Genomic DNA, 21,596 nt, shown 5'->3' on the forward strand with positions numbered 1-21,596 from the left:
GCAAATTCATAAGCTCCAAATGGAAGGAAAAGTGGTAAAGGTAACCGTCGTGCCGCGACGTTAAATCAAGCGCTTGGTGGGAGGTAACCCATCGTTTTAAAAGTTTTAAATCATTTTTGAAATTTTATTTTTTAGAATAGTTTAGTTTATGGTCTTTGACTAATCTGCAAAGTTTCAGAGTTTTTGGAGTTGTTTTGAGCATGTCGGATATCCGGAAAGCCCCCAAAACCAGTAAAAGCTGCAAAAAAATGTTTTCTGGTGTCATAACATGCGATTCGCATGTCATACATGCGAATCGCATGTAGTATCGCACATGGTGACAGAGAGAGCAAAAAAAAAAAAAACTTTTTCTGGTGACATCACATGCGACTCGCATGTCATACATGCGAATCGCATGTAGGGTCGCATGTCATGCCAGTAAAAAAAAAAAAAAAATTCCTTTCTATGTTTATGTTTTGATTATGTGCAGCGAGGACGCTGCAATGTTTACAGTTGGGGGTGGCACGTGGTAGCGCATTATATTTTGAAACTTGCTCAAAATTTCTGAAAATTTTGTTCTTTTGACATGTTGTGGATTAGTCACTCTTATTATTGTATTTTCTTTGAGGAAAAATGTGAAAACTCTTGGCTTGTTTGGTACTAATAGAGTTAGTCTCTTGCATGTGAAATTGAAATGCGAATACCCCTCCAAATTGTTTTGTGAAAGTTAAAAAGCAAGGTGCATAGGAAAGAATGATCTTTGTGACAACTTTTTGGCTCATTTGGTGACTCTTTACCTACTAGTTGTGTTTACTTTGGATTATGAGATATTACACTAGTTGATCCATCTAGACTGGTTCATATGCCATGTGTGGTGAGTGTTTGTTGAATAAATCTTGTGTTTACTGTTATCATCTAGAACTTGCCCGGTTAGTCATTCAATGTTAATTTTGATTATGTTGGTTGGAGAGATGACCTTGGGCTATCTTTGTGATTTTTAAAAAAGTCTCTTTAGCCTTTCTAGCCTACCATTGCATAAATAATATCACTAGTAACCCCATTTGAGCTTGGAAAAGGTCGTAGGCTCAAATGGGGCTACTAGTGATATTACTCAAATGGGGTTACTAGTGATATTATTTATGCAATGGTAGGCTAGAAAGGCTAAAGAGGCTTTTTCAACGGCAGCGGCGCCATTTTTGATAACGTCCAAATACACTCCTCAAAGAGAAAGTGTACACGGTCGTATGCAATATATTTACCCAACTATGAGTCGGGGTCGATCCCACAGGGAACAATATGCTAGACGATTAAGAAAGTAAGGAACTTTCACCAACTACGCTAAAGCCAAACGATGGATAATATTTTGGGTTTTTGAGAAAATTATAACTAATGCGGAAATGTAAACTAACCTAGAAAGCAAGTAAAATGATCAATGGCCACAAGTTTGGATACAAAGGAAATTACACTCAAGTAACGATCCAATGTATTTCACGATTTTACAACTAAGGACGGGTTTATGTCAATAGATAATGATATCTAAAATCTCATTGAAAGTCTTCCAACCAAATCAATGACTTTCACTCTAAGCTTTTCCAAGCCTTAGAGTGTGATATTAGGCACAATCAATTTAACCTCAAGTAACTATCCTCTTCCGAGCTCAAGTTATTAGATGAGTTTAATGACCCAAATTCTTGTTAATTAATCTTTCCCAACCTAGATTTCCTTTTCCAAGCTCAATCTAAGTAAATGTTTGAGTCCTAGGGGTTAGCTAATCCCTTTGGAAACATTCAAGAACGAGATTAATTAAATCAACAAAGACCCACTTCAATAGCAATAAGAATCATTCAATACATAAGCAAAACAAGAGTTTCAATCCAAACTTTAATCAAGAATATTTTCATAAACAAGATTCAAGTCTAGAAATGAAATACTACACACTAAAATATTCAATACAAAACAAGGAATTGAAGAAAGGTTTAAGAATTATCTCATTAAAGTGCTCCAATCTTCTCCTCCAATGGTGTAGGTGAAAACCCTAGCCTCCAAAACTTGCAAAATGACCAAAGATATGTCTTACAAAACCCTAAAAGAGTATTTATATTATTCCAAAAACGGGAACAAAATCTGGACCAAAATACCCTCTTGCACAACATGCTGCACCACATGCTATTCGCATGTTCAACATGCTAATCGCATGTGGTGCCAAAACCGTAGCATGTGGTGACAATTTTCTCTGTCACCACATGCTGCTCGCATGTGCAACATGCTGCGCCATATGCTGCACTCTGCGAGTAGCATATGGTGCCATTTTCACTGGCAGCAGATGCTGCAGCAGATGCTGCAGCAGATGCTACTAGCATGTTCAACATGCTGCACCACATGCTATTAGCATGTGGTGCCAGAAACGTTGATTTGTTCTATTTTTGCTCTATTTTGGTCCGTTTTGCTCCGTTATGCTCTCCGGGCATCTTTTCCTACAAAATAACATAAAAACACAAAAAGTAATAACAAAAGTACTTAAGGAGTCACAAAAGCTTAAGGAATTAGCGTTGAATATCGCGTAATTTCACGACTCATCAATAGTAAAATACATCTTTTATTTATGATTTCTTAAGAGACATGCAAAAGGGAAAGTGACAAGTAATATGGGACGGAGAGAGTATATGTTTTACCATAATATTCATATTTATTGGTGTAAGTCTCAATATCCTTCGAAAATGAGTAATTAATGTGAAGGGTAAAATCAATAATAAGAACAAAAATTTCTTTCTCTTTATATGTTAACGTGGACAAGTAAAAGTAAACGAAAGGAGTGACTTTTATCCCTGTTTTTCTTCTTTGTCAATACTTTAAACGTGAAGAGAAGACGAAAAATAGCAATGCAAATTTGTACCAAAAGTTATATAAATTATACACTTTAACCAATTACTTTGTATCCCACTTGGATATATGTCATAGTACTGAGTATTTATTCCCTTCTCATGTAGACACGTATGTACTTCAATTTTAATTCTCCTATACATAACTTGTCCAATTTTGACTTTTCACGTTCTTTAAGAATTAATAAATGAAGTATATATTTTATCATAATGTGCATATTTATTGGTGTATAGTCTCAATGGCCTAAAAAAATGATTTGAAAATGAGTAATTAATGTGAAGGGTAAAATAATAAGAAGAAAAATTTCTTTTTCTTGATATGTTAACATGGGGAGGTAAATGTGAAGGGAGGGAGTGACTTTTATCCCATTTTCCTTTTTTGTCAATACTTTACTTATTTTACTCTCCTTTACAGTCTTTGATTATTGTTTCTTTACAGTTATAAAATGTATTACTTTATATTTTCATTTCGGAATTAAAATTTGGTGATTTATGATATAACATATATCTTTCTAATTTTTATTTCTTTGTAACAATTTTTTTCATCTATAATTGTTAATATAAAAAATTATAATATATTTTTTAATTAATTTAATAAAAATATTTTGTTAGTTTTGCTTTTAAAAAATCCAATATATACAACAATAGTTCTTATGTTTGGATCAGTTAGTTAATTGAAATGGATATCGACCTATCGGTATACATATAAGATATTAAAGAATTTAAAAGAAAAAATCTAGAATCAAAATATTAATTTTCCCTCATATTCTTACTAATTTTCTTTTTCACATCGATGAACAACTTTCGACAATGAGAAAAAAATCCGACTCTTTCCATCTCAAAGACTTAATTCCATCATATTTTTTAATTTTTGAACTCCATTTTTTAATTATAACTAAATAATGATACATAAAATACATTTTATATATGTTGCTATATATAATAACAATTAGAATGTTTTTAAAAGTTATTTTCAAAATACAAACCTTAAAAACTGATTAATTAATGTATTGCTATTATATATAGACACTCTAAATAAAACACACATCTTCTTTTCATATTTTTCATTTTTTTCATTTTATTTTTCCTCCTTCTCCTTTTTTTTTTCTTTTTTTTTTTCTCTGTTGATTTTCCGTTTCAAATTCGTTTCTTCACATTTTTCTTCTCAGAATTTTGACAGGTATTTGACTTGTTTTCTTTTACTTGATATTTATATTTTGATTTTTTTTTTCTTTCTATTTCGCTTTTAATTTTCGTAATTTTTACTTTTTAGGTTTGTATTTGTGATTTTATTTGCTGATTTTTGTGCTTCATGAGTTTGATTGCATAAATTGTGAAAATACTTTGGTAGATTAATTGGGTTTTTGAGATAAAAAAAAAAATGGGTGCTGTTTGTTTTTATTGGTTAATTTAATGGGAAAATTACGCTCCATTTCTACAGGGAGAAAATATTTACACGCTTTAGCCCATATTTTGAGTTTGTTACCCGGTTTAGCCCATACATGTATGTAAACACCTTTTATACTCCGTTTCAATTTATGTGAACTCATTTTGACTGGGCACGGAGTTTAAGGAAGAAGAGAATAATTTTAAACTTGTGGTGTTAGATGAATCACATATATTTTGTGTGGCTATAAATCATTGTATGAAATGTAAATTGTTTTCAAATATAGAAAGGGGTCATTCTTTTTTTGCACGGACTAATAAGGAAATCGATTCACATAAATTGAAACGGGGGAGTACAATGTTTGATACATTATGTATAATGCTTTTCCCCCAGGTATAATATTCTATATTGGGTTAAGTGGCGTAATATCATTTAAGACAAGTCTTAAATCTTCTACTATTCGTTTGTCCAAAATTTGTCAATCCATCATTCTGCACAATCTTATAAATGATTTTGACTGTCCGGTTTTCAGTATGTTCTGCTGCTATGACTTGTGCCCATGTTTCGATATGTTTTCTGGCCCAATTTCCCATATGTTATGTTGTTCTGACTGCCTATTTTTTCGTACAAACCATATTGCTTCTCTTAATCGGCTTACTTTTTCTCCGAAGCGTCATATTTGAGAGAGAAAGTGAGATACTCGAGAGAAATTGAGAGAGAAAGTAAGACGCTTGAGAGATAAAATAAGGCGCTTAAGAGAAGCTTACATGGTTTTGAATGCCAAAATCATGTATGGTAAACTAGGTATTTTGGACGTCATAATGTACGGGAAATTAGGCCGTCGGAACAACCTAACATATGCAAAATAGGCAGAAAAATTGATTGGAATATGAGCGCAAGTTGCAGCAGAACATACCGAAAACGGGATATTCATGATCATTTATAAGCTGTACAATGTGTTAGATTGCCAAACTTGTTTTATTTTACTTGAGGTTTTAGATTTTGATTTTCTTCCTATTTCGCTTTTAATTTTCGTGATTTTCACTTTTTGGGTTGGTATTTGTGATTTTTGTGCTTGCTGAGTTCGATCTGTTAAATTTGGAAAGGATTTGGTAAATTGTTGGTTTTGTTTTGGGAAGATTTCGATTTTATTGGTTAATTGTTTGCATAAATTGTGAAAGTACTTGGTAGATTAATTGGGTTTTTGAGATAATAAAATGGGTGCAATTTATTTTTATTGGTTAATTTAATGGGAAAATTACGCTCTATGTCTACTGGGAGAAAATAAATACCCCGCATAGACCATATTTTGAGTTTGTTACCCGGTTTAGCCCATTTTTGTGTATAAACGCCTTTTATACACTATTATACACTTTACTCCTTCCGTTTCAATTTATGTGAACCCATTTGACTAGCCACGGAGTTTAAGAAAGAAGAGAAGACTTTTAAACTTGTGGGGTTAAATGAGTCACATATATTTTGTGTGGCTATAAATCATTGCATAAAATGTAAATTGTTTCCAAATATAGAAAGCGGTCATTCTTTTTTGCACGGACTAATAAGGAAATAGGTTCACATAAATTGAAACAGAAGGAGTACAATGTTTGATACATTATGTATAATTCTTTCCCCCAAGGTATAATATTCTATATTGGGCTACGTGGCGTAATATCATTTAAAACAAGTCTTAAATCTTCTACTATTCGTTTGTCCAAAACTTGTTAATCCAACATTCTGCACAATCTTATAAATGATTTTGACTGTCCTGTTCTCAGTATGTTCTGTTGCTATGAATTGTGCCCATGTTTCGATATGTTTTCTTGCCCAATTTCCCATATGTTATGTTGTTTTGACTGCCTAGTTTTTCGTACAAACCATGTTGCTTCTCTTAATCGGCTTACTTTTTCTCTGAAGCATCATATTTGAGAGAGAAAGTGAGATACTCAATAGAAATTGAGAGAGAAAGTAAGACGCTTGAGAGATAAAGTAAGGCGCTTAAGAGAAGCTCACATGGTTCTGAATGCCAAAATCATGTATGGTAAACTAGGTATTTTGGACGTCATAATGTACGGGAAATTAGGCCGTCGGAATAACCTAACATATGGAAAATAGGCAGATTGATTGGAATATGAGCACAAGTCATGATCATTTATAAGCTCTACAAAGTGTTAGATTGCCAAACTTTGGATAAGCGAATACGAGGAGATTTAAGTAGGCGTTTGGACATGCGGTTTGAAATCATGAGATGAAATGATGAAATCAGCGTTTGGACATGCATTTCATCTCATGGTTTCAAACCATGGTTTGACACCCCAAATCATCTAAAAAGTCATGATTTGGGGTTTCAAACCATGATTTCAAAAATTTTAAATATAAAACTTGACTCATAAGTTTATATTTTATAAAAGAAGACCCATAAATTGGTAAATATTTTTAACACCAACCATTTACCAACCTCATTAACTTTCACCAACCTTTATTTATGTCTACCATGTGGGAGGATTATATTAAAGAGTAGTTACATTACTATTCATGTTAAATTTTCGTTTTTATTGAACTAAAGTTTGATCAATTGATGTTGTGTTTTTTAGAAAGGCCTTTTAGTAGCGTTTTAATTTTGTTATGAACTATGACTTGCTCATTTGGTAAGATTGTATAAGAATTGGGAATGGTTTGATAGTTTTCACAACTTGTGGGGTTTTTATGTCTATAAGAGAAAATACAACTTAAGATATCCAAATTATATTTTCAAACATGGTTTCAAATCATGGTTTGGTTTCAAACCATGATTTCAAACCATGTCCAAACGGCTCCTAAGATACGTTTTAAATGCCATGGATGGATTGCATGACAATCCAAAGCAAGTTGCTCTAAGATGGATCTTTCCGCACATTACTTAGAATTAAGGATAAAGTATGAGAAACTGGTGGTGGAGAAAGCGAAGTTGCCAAGTTCTATAATCGTGTTTTTTTTTTTTTTTTATCATTAATTAACAATAAACCATGTTATGTTTATGCATTAGGTAATTAGCATATGATTAAAGTGTCATTTTTTCTGTTGTGTTTTTGCTGATTTATAAATGTGCAGTGGCACTCCAACCATGATATATGTTTTCCATGTTCCACCACAATGGTTTATTAAAAAGTGGAAGGAGGATAATGCGATTGAATAGAATATGAAGTCATTCATAAAGATAAAATATTTTAAGAAATATCTGATATGTATGTACATATAGATCATATGACAGCAAGATAATCATCCTAGCAGTACCATAACTAAGTTCAAACATTGACCTAAAAATGGTGTGTGGAGTTGTGAATACCAGTGTCTTGTATGAAACTTCTAAACATATCAAGCTTGACTCAACATTGTATTGGGTTAAATTTTTGTTTCGAACTAGTTAGCCTCTTTATTAATTTTTGGTAGGATAGCTGACTGCTTGTTGAACTTATTTTCTAGTTTTTTATGCTTTATTGCCACCCTCATCTCAATGAATCTAAATCTTTTCCGCTATTGATTAGATTGTGATAGCGTATGAGGATAGGACGCCGAAAAAGAAAGAAATAAAAATTAAGTTAATGAAACAATTAGATAAAAACAAGTATACAAACTTGAACTAGCTAATGAACAATGAAATACAAGACTAAATCCAAGTAAGCAGGGATAAGAAAGTTTATCACATAAGGTTCATTTTTCATCTTGTTCACGTTGATTTTCTTTTACAGTGTTCGCAAAGATCATCAACATCAAGCCCAATTTTAGAGGATGCAATTTAAGTCAACTCTGCTGTTTCATTCTCTGCAATTTCTTTTGTTTTCACCTTGACTAAAGTGTTTTTTTTTTTTTTGAAATTCTGAAGAGTTTTTTTTTTTGGCAACGCATTTCTGGTTGCAGGGTTGAATTTAGAATTTGGAGATGTTAGAGCAGTTACTGATATTCACTAGAGGGGGTTTGATCCTCTGGACATATAAAGAACTTGGAAATGCGCTTAGAGGCTCTCCAATTGATGCGTTGATTCGTTCATGTCTTTTGGAGGAACGTTCAGGTGCTGCATCATACAATTATGATGTTCCTGGAGCTGCTTACACTCTTAAATGGACTTTCCACAACGATCTGGGACTTGTTTTCGTCGCTGTGTATCAGAAGATTCTCCATCTTTTATATGTGGATGAGTTGCTTGCTATGGTTAAACGTGAATTCTCGGAGATTTATGATCCAAAAAAGACTGTCTACAATGAATTTGATGATATTTTTCAACAGCTCCGGAAGGAGGCGGAGGCTCGTGCTGAGGATATCAAGAAATCGAAGCAGGTGGGAAAACCTGTCAACAATAATCTTGGTAAGAAGCAAGGACAGCTGCAAAATGGTGGTACTGATGGAGGCAACAAAAAAAAGGGTGGTGGTGAATCAGGAAAAGATGGTGGAGATGGTGATAAAGTGAAAGGCAATGCTAAGGAGAATGGGCATTCTAACGGTAGAACTGGAAATGGAGTAGTACAGGTTAATTGTAAAGAGAATGGGAATTCCACTGCTGGGGCTTTTGATGTAAATAAGCTACAGAAGCTCAGGGTTAAAGGTGGAAAGAAAGTAGATACTGTTGTAAACAAAGGTTCCAAGGCGGAGCCTACAAAAAAGATAAAGAAGAATAGAGTTTGGGATGATTCACCTAAGGAGTCAAAATTGGATTTCACGGACCCTATGAGTGAGAATATAGCTGTTGTGGCAGCAGTAGAAGGTGAGAGCATGATGGATAAAGAGGAGATTGTGAGTAGTGATAGTGAGACTGAAGAGGATGAGGAACCAGGGAAAGATAACAAAGTTGAGGCAAAGAAGAAAGGCTGGTTCTCATCCATGTTCCAGAGGTAATTTTCAAAATCATATTCTGCTATTTGAATTGTTTTGTTTTGTTAATTACTTTTGCTTTATGAGATTTGCATCAGTTGTTGTTTTCTTATTCACTCAAAGAGGAATATAGATATTAGGGTAATATTCATTTAATTGGAAGTTACCTTTACCTCGGAAAAAAAAAGAAGTTATTTCATTTAATTGGGACCTCTAATATTACCTAAATATTGTTTGTGACCCTTAAATTATCTTTCGATATCCTTGGATGTTTTTATTTCTTTGTGAAAAATACCCTTGGATGTGTTAGGGACTTAACGTTTTGATTACCCTTTAATGCCATTCTTGTTAGTCTTTCTGAAGGGATCCAAAAGCTTTAGTTATACATTTATGTTGGTTGCTTAAGACAAAAGACATACACAGTTTTTTTTTTGGTTTCCCACCCAGTGTCCAGTACCCGCATTGGAGTCCGACTATATTCGGATTGGCGCTGCGTAGGGCCCATTTCGGGGGGGAACGCTCCCTACCAAGGATTTTTCCATACCCAGTTATTTAGCTTCTCTTAGTTTATGAATTAAATTTGATTTGTCTTGCATGAAGCAGAAAAATGTTGCAGAGAATTAGGAAAACTCCATTTTCATTTCCAGTTTTTATTGTAATGCACTTGCTTTATCTAGAATAGCCAGTTGTCATTTTTCTGAATTTCTCTCTCACTGTGAAATACTTGCATCATTTAAAATAATTGGAATTGCTGTTGTGTCTCCAGTATCGCGGGGAAGGCAAAATTGGAGAAGGCGGACCTCGAACCAGCTCTAAAAGCGCTAAAGGACAGGCTGATGACCAAGAATGTGGTAAGTTAAATAGTAACTTTACACCGGACACACTCTAAAGTAAAGGGAGATTTCCTTTCATTAATGATCCAAGGTTTCTCAGCAGCTTTCATGTTAAACTTGGTTGACCAATGTTTTGCATGTTTTACAGGCTGAGGAAATAGCTGAAAAGCTGTGTGAATCTGTGGCAGCAAGTCTGGAGGGTAAAAAACTTGGATCATTTACAAGAATTTCTTCAACAGTTCAGGTAAACAAGTAGGAACCTCTAGTAATCTTCGAAAGTGATACGTCTTAATGCTGAGGGTTTAAGCCTTAAGGATACTGCAACTTGGGCAACTGGCAAATAAACCATTACGACTTAATCCCTTATTATTTTGGGTTGGCTACATGTGGTGTCTATATCCTTTCTATTTTGGCCTATCTCATTCAACTACTCAATGAAGACAAATTAGGGAGACTCTAAAATTGGAGTTTTTCTAAGTCCTGCACCTATCTATACATTATTATATGAACATTAACCAAACCTAAAAGACTTCTATTAGACATTGTCTATATGGATACTTTGTCTCCATTGTGTTATATTCTTCACTAAGTATACATGGATTCTAAGAAATTATGTCTGGTGATCTTAGCTTTTTATTCCTGTAAATGTGCTATTTTCCCTGTTTGTCGAATATAATAATCTCTAAATCTTTCTAATCTTTGTATGTCCACACATCCATTTTAGCATATACATTGCTACAATATTACTATATAATATAAGGGGGAATGTGAGGACTTTTGTAGTCCTCACAAGAGTTTCCCAAAATTTTAAAAACTTTTTAATTAATTACTTTTATGTCCTAATTTTATTTATTTAAGTAAATTTTTTTATTTTTTTATTTTTAAGGTCTACTTTTCAAAAGCTATCGAACCTGGGGACTTTTATAGTCCTCACAATAATTTCTAATTCTTTTAAAAAAAAATTAATTAATTACTTTTAGGTCCTAATCTTATTTATTTAAGTCAATTTTTTATTTTTTTTATTTTTAAGGTCTACTTTTCAAAAGCTATCGAACCTTCTACCTCATTTTTCATGTTCTTTGATTTTCTGGTTCGTGCTCGATATCCGCATTTAAGCCCAATTAATCTAGATAATTAGCACTGTATCGCGCCTATTCGGAGGGAACGCTTCCTTCAAAGATTTTTTCCATATCCATGTTCGAACCCCTAATCCCTAATTAAGAGAGGAGCAGCTCCATCCGCTGCACAAGTTAAATTATGTATTTGTCTTAAAAGTTCATTAACTATGTATAGATTATTTATTTAGAACTAAATAACTTCAGAAAATTAGGATACATAAGTTATAAATGTCAAATTCTGGCTCCGCATTTGATTTGAAGTAAATAATTTTATCAAAATGGAAGTTAAAATATTAAAGGAGTGGAATGAAAATTTTGCTTTTATATAACTACCCACTTGTGGGACTACAATGGGTATATGGTTGTTGTTGTTGTTGTTGTTGTTGTACACTTGTACTAACACAGATTATATTTTTTTAGTTAAAATATCTACTTTTATATCTTGAGTTTGGGCCCGGACTTAGCACGGGCCTCACATAACTAGTTTATTTATATAGGGCCTTAAAGCATTCACTCCCATCCGCCGTGCTGGTCTCTCAACCATTAGAAATGTCTCTTTTTGGTAGGTATCCTTTTATCATATGACACTTCTATAGCACTCCTCCGTTTAACCTATTCTATTCTATATCTATTTCTTACATCTTTATCGATGATGTCACTCTCTCGAAAATCTAGGCATGCGAATATCTGCTATTAGGTACTACAACCCTCTCTTATCTTACTCCCGTGTCGTTTTTTTGCTGGCTAAACCTGCAGTGCATATATCCTGTCGCATTCCTACTTATCCTAAAATCTTTACTCTTTAGAGTGTTTCTCTATAATGCAAGTTTTTGTTAACTTACTTTCCAGTTCATCAATTAGCATTACCCTATCTTTTATACTATTAGACTCTATGTTGCTCGGACTCTTCAAAAATGTCAACAGGTGCGTGTCGGATTCTCCAAAAGTAGTGTATTTTGTAGAATCTGACACGGGTGCGGCATTGAAAGTGGAGAGTCCGCGCACCTTAGCTATTAGTTAACTCAATAATCGAGGTAAGTGAGTACGGCTTCAAGGCAGATCGCTGGTGAACATACAGTTATGGTAGCTCCTTTGTGTGTATCTTCTCCCATTGCTATCATGGGTGTGACGGCGCCTTTTATGTGTTCGATAGAAATTCCTTTCTTATCTGGCAAAGTTTTATAAGCCCAAGATCTTTGGATTCTCCTTCTACCCCCTCCCTCCCTCCCCCAAAAACAAAAACAAGGAAAAAGAAAAAAGAGGTAAGGTAAAGCAGAATGACTGCATGCAATGCAGAAACTTGAAAAATCTTCTGTTCATCTTTTTCCTTTTTGGTCTAATCTGAACTCTGAATATACTAATATGGCGTACTAAATTGGTCGAAACAGGCAGCAATGGAGGAGGCTCTTGCCCGCATCTTGACTCCTAAACGCTCCATTGATATTCTAAGGGATGTCCATGCTGCTAAGGAACAAGAAAAACCATATGTTGTGGTTTTTGTTGGAGTAAACGGAGTTGGAAAATCTACTAATCTTGCCAAGGTTAATTAAAATAAGCTTTTATTTTTATTTAGTCAAAGCGCCCTCGAATATAGACTGAAAGATTTCATCTGCCATTCTGCAGGTTGCATACTGGCTTTTGCAGCATAATATCAATGTCATGATGGCTGCTTGTGACACGTTCCGATCAGGAGCAGTTGAACAGCTTCGTACTCATGCACGTAGACTCCAGGTATGAAAATTCTCGATGTTTACTGCGTGGAAATGTTTTACAAGCTCTGATGGCTCATTCAAATTTTCTGCTTATCAGATCCCAATATTTGAGAAGGGCTATGAGAAGGATCCTGCTATTGTAGCTAAGGAAGCAATTCAGGAGGCTAATCGAAATGGTTCAGATGTTGTTCTTGTCGATACAGCTGGTCGGATGCAGGTAGATTTGAAGTTTCATATCCTCTGTCCTAATTTATGTGGAACTTTTTGCTTTTCGAGATTTAAACTATGTGGGCTTTGAGCAGCTTTGTAAAATGCATTTTTTTCATCATATTGACATGAGAAGATTTGCAACTAGTACTTTTTGTATAGTTTTTGAATATCTAAATTTTAATTTTAAAATATTGAGTTGATCTAATCAAATTTAGCTTTAAAGATCAGCCAAATTGACTCTCGGGAAGCTAAAATTGCCTCATAAATTGGGACGGACGGAGTACCTCACAGTTAACCAACATGGTCTTTGTTCCCTTGGGGTTGTTTTTTTTTTTTTGTGGGGTGGGGGTTGGTTGTTGGCTTTTGTCCCTCTATGATTTTTAGCTTCTATGTAGTATACTCTTTATGCAATTGGAATTACTGGCAAATAATACGGGAAGAGGAAAAATTTCGTGATGCTGTATGAGTGGAATGTGGTGATGGGTTATTGTGTTTGTTAGTATTTTCATTAACCCGTTTCTTGTTTAATCTTCCATTTCTTTAGCATTTACACACGTGTCATTTTCTACAGGATAATGAACCATTGATGCGAGCATTGTCAAAGCTTATATACGTCAATAGTCCAGATCTGATCCTTTTTGTTGGGGAGGCACTCGTAGGCAATGATGCTGTAGACCAGCTGTCGAAGTTCAACCAGGTTTGCTTCTACATAATTATGGACACTTTTGTTTTCATTGTTTCTTTGTAGTCTGCATCTTATGCTTTACTTGTTGCTTGATTTTCTTGCAGAAATTAGGAGATCTCTCACCCTCACCAGACCCGAGGTTAATCGATGGAATTTTGCTGACCAAATTTGACACAATCGATGACAAGGTATATGATCTCTGTCAACTCCATTATAAAAAAGTTTTGATGCCATGGTTATTCTTTTTCTTTAATTTCACGTTGGCCACGGAACATTATCACTATAACAATACAGCTACAACTATTTTTTGTCAAATAAAAGTAACTGAACTTACCTACTATAATAGTAAAGTCGCTAAACTTTACCTACCATAACGGCAAAACCAACCCATAAAGCTGGCTTCACTGTAAATCTTTTACAGTTGATTAAATTTTGTGCCTTTACTATTATAGTGCACAACAGTTACTTTAATGTGATGAAAAATAGTCGTGACTATTGTTATGGTGGGTAAGTTCAGTGACCATACGAGAAATTAACTCTTCTTTTTCCTATGATTTAACGACGTTCTTATAATCATCCTTGTTTGTTCATAGGTTGGTGCAGCGTTATCCATGGTTTACATATCCGGAGCCCCTGTCATGTTTGTGGGTTGTGGCCAGTCTTATACAGACTTGAAGAAGCTGAATGTCAAGTCCATTGTGAAGACACTCCTCAAATGAGAACTCCATGTCTGTCTAAAAACTTGGTTTGGCTTTAACATGTTGTCCTTAGAGAAAATGGAACACTTTATAATGTTTGCTGCAGTTTGTTTGTATACTCTCCCATCTGTGATCTCACTGTTTTGACCTCTAAGGTGAATCGAAACCCCTTTTTCTTATGAGTTAAGTCATGTATATCGTCAGTGTAAAAAAGTTTCATAGTATCAAGTCACCTTTATCTATTGTAGTAGATGATCAGCTTTCTTTCAAGATTATATGTCCTACTTATCGAGGCTTGTAGCTTGTTTGGCCAAGGTTCTAAAAGGTCAAAAAAAACTTAATTTAAAAGAAATACTTATTTTAAAGAATGAATATGTTTGGCAAACTTTTGATAAAGGAAAGAGGTGCTTTTGCGTAGCAACATCAGTTGTTATAGCTTGCAAGCAGATTTAGAAAAGTGTAGCTTCTTCCAAAAATAAGTTTATATTTGAGTTTTTAGGACAAAGTTACCCTTATATAAAATTCATATTTATCAAATTAAAATTAGTGTAACCTACTTTTTCGTAATTTGATACTTAAAACTGCTTCTTTTTTTTTTTAGAATATTTGTCAAACCAATAAAAGCAATTCTCAAATAATTTATCCAAAACATATATTGTTACTCTCAAATCACTTTGCAAAAGCACTTAATACAACTAGACATCTTATCTTTGTTGTGGTCTTATATTCTTTTTGATATATGGGTTGATGAATTTAATTAGAATAAGCCCTTACACTGAATCAGATTCCAATAGGTTTTCTATATTAAGCCATCCGCCTAAAATCCTTAATCACTTTTTTTTCTAATTGTATTAAATTGTTTTGTTTAAGCTGGTAAACTGACTTAGAGAGTTGAGTTATGACACTACGATATTTCCTTGACTCCAAAAAAGTACCAAGTTCTTAACAAAGAATTGTTTGACGTTTACTAGTAAATAAAATAACATGGTGCACATAAACAGCAATCCGTTGTAGTCTAGTTGGTTAGGATACTCGGCTCTCACCCGAGAGACCCGGGTTCAAGTCCCGGCAACGGAAATCATATTTTTATTGAGCTTTATATCCCCATGAGTTGTGGGTACGTTTCCAATAAATTCCCAACTGTGCTAGTCGGCGGCGAAGTTGTAGCCCAAAAAAAGAAGATCCAGAGTGATTCCTCACCTATCCTGTCAGGGGCCCAGTGGAACGCTCGAGTATAGATTCCCTATGCTCATGTAAACGGGCCCGTAGATCTAAAAGGATCCAGCCATAGGCCTGACCGGATATCAGTAATAGCAGCAAGATAATAGTTCAGGCAAATTCGAAGAATATAAACGTTTTTTTTTTTTCCTTTATATAGTTGGTTTTCAATCTTTAGGGAACATACATTACATAATTGCAGTGAAAATTACTCCAGCTTACTGCTGTGTATATTAATTATGCAGCAATAACTCAGCATGTAATTCTTATAGGATCAATTTTCACATTCCTTAAAAGTCATTCTTTACAAATGGGAAGATCAAATTAATGAAACCACTACCAATCAAACAACCATTTCTGCTTCTTTAATACTGCTAGGTATCCCCACATCAAACCTCATAGTTGGCTTGTATTGCTCAGGGACTTCAGCACCAGCCTGTACACATATTTCTACCACTGCAGGAGCTTGACCGTAAAAGCTCCGAAGCTCCCGTTGCAACGGTTGAGTTACATCGGGAACATGCCACACGTATCTCGGCGGTATTAAGTCGTCTAGCACTGCTGTCTGCCAACCGTGTTGCCCGTTCCGTTGTTGGTGCTTGTGGGCTCCACAGTTTTGTGCTTTGTGTCCGCTTGGACCAACGTGCACCTCCGGACAGTATCCGCAAACTCTCACCGGATACATCTTCATTAGCTTATTGGCTCCGGCCCTCATTTTTTCCCACGCTAAGAGTGTTTCTTCAGCTAGTAATATCGTTTCTTCGGCATTTGATGGTGGTTCTACCTCTGCATCAGGTATCTCGGTTAAAATTGGTGGCTTTGGAGATTCTGGTTCGGGATCAGGCAAATCACTTTCATCTGCATCGACAAATTCATTTTTTCCAGTCCATATGATTGGCTTTCTTCTCCTTTTTGTAGGATATTCAGGTATATCAACGCCTGCTTGGATACAAAGCTCAACTACTGCAGGGACTCGAGCGATAGAAAATCTCTCCTCGTGTGAAATTCGTTTCCCTAGGCGATCGTATAGATGGTAGGATTCAAGTGGCACTATGATGTCTTCAAGAACTGCCTTTCCCCACTCATGATGTCCTTTGCGTTGCGAAGCTTGTGATCCTCTGCATGACTTGAACGGATGCCCAACAGGTCCCACGTGGATTTCATTACACCACCTGCAAAATTGGCACAAGATGTAACTTCAAAATATTTAAAATTTGAAGGAGTCATAACAGTGCAGTAATCTTAAAGCAGGATATACAAGTAAATATCATGCTTCATTGAATTATCGTTAAATATGAACTAGAACTTCTGGAAGCATTTCATAAATAATTACAGAAAGTGTAATGCTTCTCTGGTTAGATGTTAAACCCCACATAATTCAAATGCTTCTGTGCAACTCATTCAATGTTGGTTACTGAAAGGAAATTTTGAAGTTCTATACCAACAAGAACGAAACTACAACATAGTCCCCCTAAGTCCTGCTGAGAATATAATTAAGTAATAAAAGTGTACTGTTTCTAACGGCTTAAGCTTTTGGATGAGATGGTCACACACTTCAACAATTCATATATGTAATTCTTCCAAAGACATCCCAACTAATTGTCATATATGTAATTCTTCCAAAGATACCCCAACATAGACCTCTGAATGTTATATTAATTGGAAACAACTATAGGAATGTGGAGAAACATATTAGTATGTGCGTAAAACAGGCTAGTAAGATCGCTCCCCCCCCCCCCCCCCCCCCCCTCTTTTTTTTTTTTGGGGGTAAAGGAGCAACAGACGCTTTTAAATGATAAAGAGTTTGTTCCATAAAATGAGGACAAGCTCAAGGTTAATAGTTAAAGTAGCATTTGCCTAAGCAAAAGGAACAAAATGCAGGATTAAAGTGCACAATTTGCACCGGAAAGAGTTGCCTTGAAGTGTAGTGCCTCTTGAAACACTAAATGTATACTAATAAATGAAGATGAAGAAGAGAATTACTTGCAGCCATTAACAGCTACCACTTTCATGAGTCGCTTGAGATCGTTAATCACTGTTATCCGTGTGTTATACACGCTGTACGCGAGAGGAACTAGGCTTTTGATAACCAATCCGATTTTCGGTGGAGGTACCCGTCTTTTAGGTAATCGATTTTTCATTCTATCCCTGGCAGCTCTCCTTAGCTCCACAATAGGTATCGGGAAGGGCTTCTTCTCCTTCCTTGAATAGTAACGAGGCAAATCTGCATTTTGTGGATGATCGCATCTAATACGAACAGCTTGGATAGGACATATTAACTTTTCTGATGGACTTCTAAGCTTCAATGTAAGTGCCACCCCACTGCAACTTTGCTGCAAACAGGGTTCAGACATGAGTTTTAGTTAGTTCAAAAACAAGAAAAGGATAGAGAAAATTTAACTCATAAGCAAATCCTTTCACCCCAATAATTGCAATGGTACTCACCAACAGGCTTGTTATATGAGAGAAAAGGAAAAGAGATCCAAGTGAGGGATCAATTATCAATATCACCCACTAGAATTGCATGATAGCTAAAGCACAGATAGGATAACCAATAGTAGCTAAAGAACTATACAACATTCATGGGTTCATAGCCAAGGTAATCTTTTGGTCACCGCGCTGTCCTCATAACTGTTAACTCATAACCTTGTAAGTACAAAATTATGAACATAAGGAGCTGTTATAATGGCTGTTCTGAAGTAAGAAGAAAATTGTTTCTAACTTGAATAATTTTTTTCCCGCATAAAGTTGCTAGCTCGAACAATCTTGAACTAAAGAGCATGATATGAGAATTAGAAGACTTCGCGAGCACTAATAGATACTCCCTCAGTTTCTTGAGTTTAAAAAAGTAAAGAAGACTTATGAATCTTGTGGTCTTAGCATCCCGCAGTAGTGAGAACGGGAACAATGTGAGACGTATATAATCTAGAGTCAAACTGGTCACATAAGTTGTGACGGAGGGAATAATGGATGTACTGGGCTGAGCAGCCTTTAGCTATGTTGCTCGGACTCTTCAAAAATGCCACGGTGTGCGTGCTGTATCCGCCAAAAGTAGTGCAATTTTAGAGAATCCAACACGGGTACGGCAACATTCTTGGAGAGTCCGAGCAACATAGGTCTTTAGACAAAACAATGTACCCACTCTGTTTGTCAGGACATAACATTACAACAAGTTTCCAAATTAAAACATTGCCACAAGAAAAACCCCTCAATCCCAAGCTAGTTTGGGTTGGCTACATTAATCCTCACTATCCATTTGGTGGATATAACGTGAAAAAAATAGTTTATACTAAGCAAATTAAAGCAACTTAGAATTGGCATACCTTCAAAGAATCAAGTGAACTTAGATTATGCTGGGAATTGCATCTCAAATTTCTGAAGTTAGGTGGTTGACTTCCCCCTTTGCTATGCACTAGAACTTTGGTACTGAGTGGGGAATGTAGACAGCCACAATCCATTCCTGCAAACAGAAAACCAGTTAGGCACACACCATAATCTTGTTGGGTACAAGCATAAAGATAAAGGGCATGTTTGGTATGGAGGACAACATTTTTAAAAAATTTCCATGTTTGGTTGGTTAAAATTTTTGGAAAAGATTTTTTCTACGAAAATGAGTTCCTTAAAAATGAGGACAATGACTTTCTAGTAGAAGTAGGGAAAAGAAGTTCCACAAATGTTATTTCACATTGATTATCTCCTCTCCAATCTCCAACACATCCCACCCTCATAGCCCCCATCCCCACCACCCCCACACTCTACCCCCACCCCCACCTCTCATAGTGTTTGGGTAGATTATATACAGATGTTTTTGGAATAATATTTTCTGCTTACGTACCAAACACAAGAAGATAAGAAAACTACTTATTTTCAGTGGTGAACATTTTCCTTCGTACCAGACACACCCAAAGTGCACTTGCTTTTGGCAATGAACATGTTTTGTGTTTCATAGTGATCATAGCGTTCTCATCCATACAACAAAAATCGACTAGATAATTATAGAAGTTTAGGTAAGTCTTGAGGTTCTCTTCGCAAACACACCATTTTGGATGTACTAGAACATTCAGGTCTAGCTTTAAATCCTAGTATAGCTTCCGATCGCCAATCCAAATCCTCAAAAATTGTTTAAATTAAGCTTGAACCAACTCGAGCTGGCCATAATTTAATTCTTAAAGGGGAGATATTACGGGTCACAAATGCAAATCATAGTATAGCTAATGGATTACCAATGAAAATCCTCAAAATTAGTCTAAATTAAGCTTGAACCAACTCGAGTTGGCCACTATTACTCCCTCCGTTTCAATTTGTTTGTCTGGTTTTGACTTGACACAAAGTTTAAGAAAGTAAAGAAGACTTTTGAATCTTGTTGTCTTAAATTAAAGATATGTAGAATGTACCAAAATTCCCTTTAATCTTGTGGTCTTAAAGCTGGAATTAAAGAGTTGTCAAAAAAGGAAAGAGGCATTCTCAACAACAACAACAACATACCCAGTGTACATCACACAAGTGGGGTCTGTGGAGGGTAGAGTGTACAGAGGTAGAGAGGCTGTTTCCGAAAGAGCCTCGACTCAAGAAAAAGCATGACAAAATGGGGGTCAGATACGAATTAACAAAAGCAAAAAGGTCAAATGGCAAAATACTATAGCTAAGCATTATAAAGAAAAGTAACAGTAACTGCAAACTAATACGATAAGCGAAGTACAAACGACAACAGATAGTCAGAAATATAAAAACAACAAAGAGCATAGATTAATGGACACAAAACTTCAATAATAATACTCCGACTACTAGTATGAAAGGGTAAGTAAGACAACACTCAACTACCTACTAACCTTCTTAAATTAATAAACTACTCATTTTACACATAATTTCTAGCTTCCTAATAACTATTGTAATTTCATTGGAAACCTGTGAACCAGAATACACCAAAATGAACTAAATATCAATCAAGAAAAAGAAAACCCATATACTGAATTTATACAAATTGCCTCAAAAGCAGTTGGAAAAAAAAAAGAAGCTATACCCCAATTAAATTGTAGCTACAAAAAGTAAAATATAACAAAATCAAAAAAATAAATTGAAATAGCATTATAGAAAGTTTTGGATGTTACCTTAAATTACTTAGATGAAAATGTCATCTCAATAGGCAAAGCTTAAAATGAAGGAGCCAAATTATTTGTAGAGTTTAGAGGGAGCAAAACCAAGTAATCCTACAAATTACTACTACCAGATAATGTTCTTGTCTCTTTTAAAAAAAATTAGAGTGTCCAATTGGCTTGATGCACCCCTTTTATGGGCCTGTTTAAGGGCTGACCTTTTGGGCTGTTTATAATGATGAAGTAAGACCCTGTTTGGATGGGCTTATTTATGGCTTTTGATTTTATAAGTTAAAATGACTTTTGGCTTATTTTAGCTCAAAAACAAGTGCTTAAAAGTAATTTTTTATTTTATCTAAACACTACAAAAAGTACCTAAAATAAGTCAATCCAAACATGCTCTAAAGCACGAAAAGATAAGGTGATTTACAAGAATGACCTTAAAAGTAAGTGGTTTTGAACTCTTGACCTCGCTTGGCCATGAATAAAATTTTGGCATTTGACCATGAAGGTTTGCTCATAGGGTATGAAGGAGTCAAAAGTTCAAGACCAGCCATATTTAAGGTCATTGTGTGTAATTTCCTGCCAAAGAACAACAATGATTTTAACAAATATAAACTTTAGTTTCAGAAGTTCTACGTGTATAAATTACGAACTTCAGGACGCTATCATGAAGTTTCACTTATAGCGGTCCGAATTTAAGAATTTTTTTCTGAAGTTTATGTGGCTATTTTCGATTACTTTGCTGAATTTTAAGTTGTAGCTATTTTCAACTACTTCACAAATACCATCTATATTCTACTCCCTCCATCCATTTTTATGTATTCTTTATTGACTTGGTACACACCTTAAAGAACCATAAATAGAATGTCAATTTTACTATCACCCCGAATTATTATTAAGTATTCTAATGATTGAAATCAACCAAACATACTTTAAAAG

General features: G+C 35.0%; 2 protein-coding genes and 1 non-coding gene across 3 annotated transcripts; 2 read left to right on the forward strand and 1 right to left on the reverse strand.

Annotated features, from left to right (window-relative positions):
• The first annotated feature begins 3,916 nt into the window (after positions 1-3,916).
• Positions 3,917-14,593, forward strand: LOC132602953 (uncharacterized). Its single transcript, XM_060315782.1, has 10 exons — positions 3,917-4,038; positions 8,140-9,107; positions 9,854-9,938; positions 10,069-10,164; positions 12,427-12,579; positions 12,662-12,769; positions 12,848-12,967; positions 13,532-13,657; positions 13,750-13,833; positions 14,239-14,593. Exons 2-10 carry the CDS (start codon positions 8,161-8,163, stop codon positions 14,362-14,364), a joined length of 1,845 nt encoding a protein of 614 aa, XP_060171765.1. The 5' UTR covers positions 3,917-4,038; positions 8,140-8,160; the 3' UTR covers positions 14,365-14,593.
• Positions 14,594-15,347: 754 nt separating this feature from the next.
• On the forward strand, positions 15,348-15,420 carry TRNAE-CUC (transfer RNA glutamic acid (anticodon CUC)). Its single transcript has one exon. It is a non-coding gene; the product is annotated as a tRNA-Glu (tRNA).
• A 261-nt stretch (positions 15,421-15,681) lies between these two features.
• LOC132602955 (APO protein 2, chloroplastic) lies at positions 15,682-20,824 on the reverse strand. Its single transcript, XM_060315783.1, has 4 exons — positions 20,670-20,824; positions 18,885-19,021; positions 17,545-17,894; positions 15,682-16,733 (listed from the first exon to the last, which is right to left on the reverse strand). Exons 2-4 carry the CDS (start codon positions 19,017-19,019, stop codon positions 15,905-15,907), a joined length of 1,314 nt encoding a protein of 437 aa, XP_060171766.1. The 5' UTR covers positions 19,020-19,021; positions 20,670-20,824; the 3' UTR covers positions 15,682-15,904.
• Between the last annotated feature and the right edge of the window lie 772 nt (positions 20,825-21,596).

The sequence above is a fragment of the Lycium barbarum genome, chromosome 7, assembly GCF_019175385.1.
Source record: "Lycium barbarum isolate Lr01 chromosome 7, ASM1917538v2, whole genome shotgun sequence".
NCBI lineage: Eukaryota > Viridiplantae > Streptophyta > Magnoliopsida > Solanales > Solanaceae > Lycium > Lycium barbarum.

Bases quoted from the DNA above. Each gene is read 5' to 3' on its own strand.
- LOC132602953 (XM_060315782.1), top strand. From the start codon at position 8,161: ATGTTAGAGCAGTTACTGATATTCACTAGAGGGGGTTTGATCCTCTGG. The intron at 9,108-9,853 runs GTAATTTTCAAA...TTGTGTCTCCAG, and splicing joins TTCTCATCCATGTTCCAGAG to TATCGCGGGGAAGGCAAAAT. The intron at 12,580-12,661 runs GTTAATTAAAAT...GCCATTCTGCAG, and splicing joins AATCTACTAATCTTGCCAAG to GTTGCATACTGGCTTTTGCA.
- LOC132602955 (XM_060315783.1), bottom strand. From the start codon at position 19,019: ATGGATTGTGGCTGTCTACATTCCCCACTCAGTACCAAAGTTCTAGTG. The intron at 17,895-18,884 runs GTATGCCAATTC...CCCTGTTTGCAG, and splicing joins GTTCACTTGATTCTTTGAAG to CAAAGTTGCAGTGGGGTGGC. The intron at 16,734-17,544 runs GTAATTCTCTTC...CCAATTTTGCAG, and splicing joins GTAGCTGTTAATGGCTGCAA to GTGGTGTAATGAAATCCACG.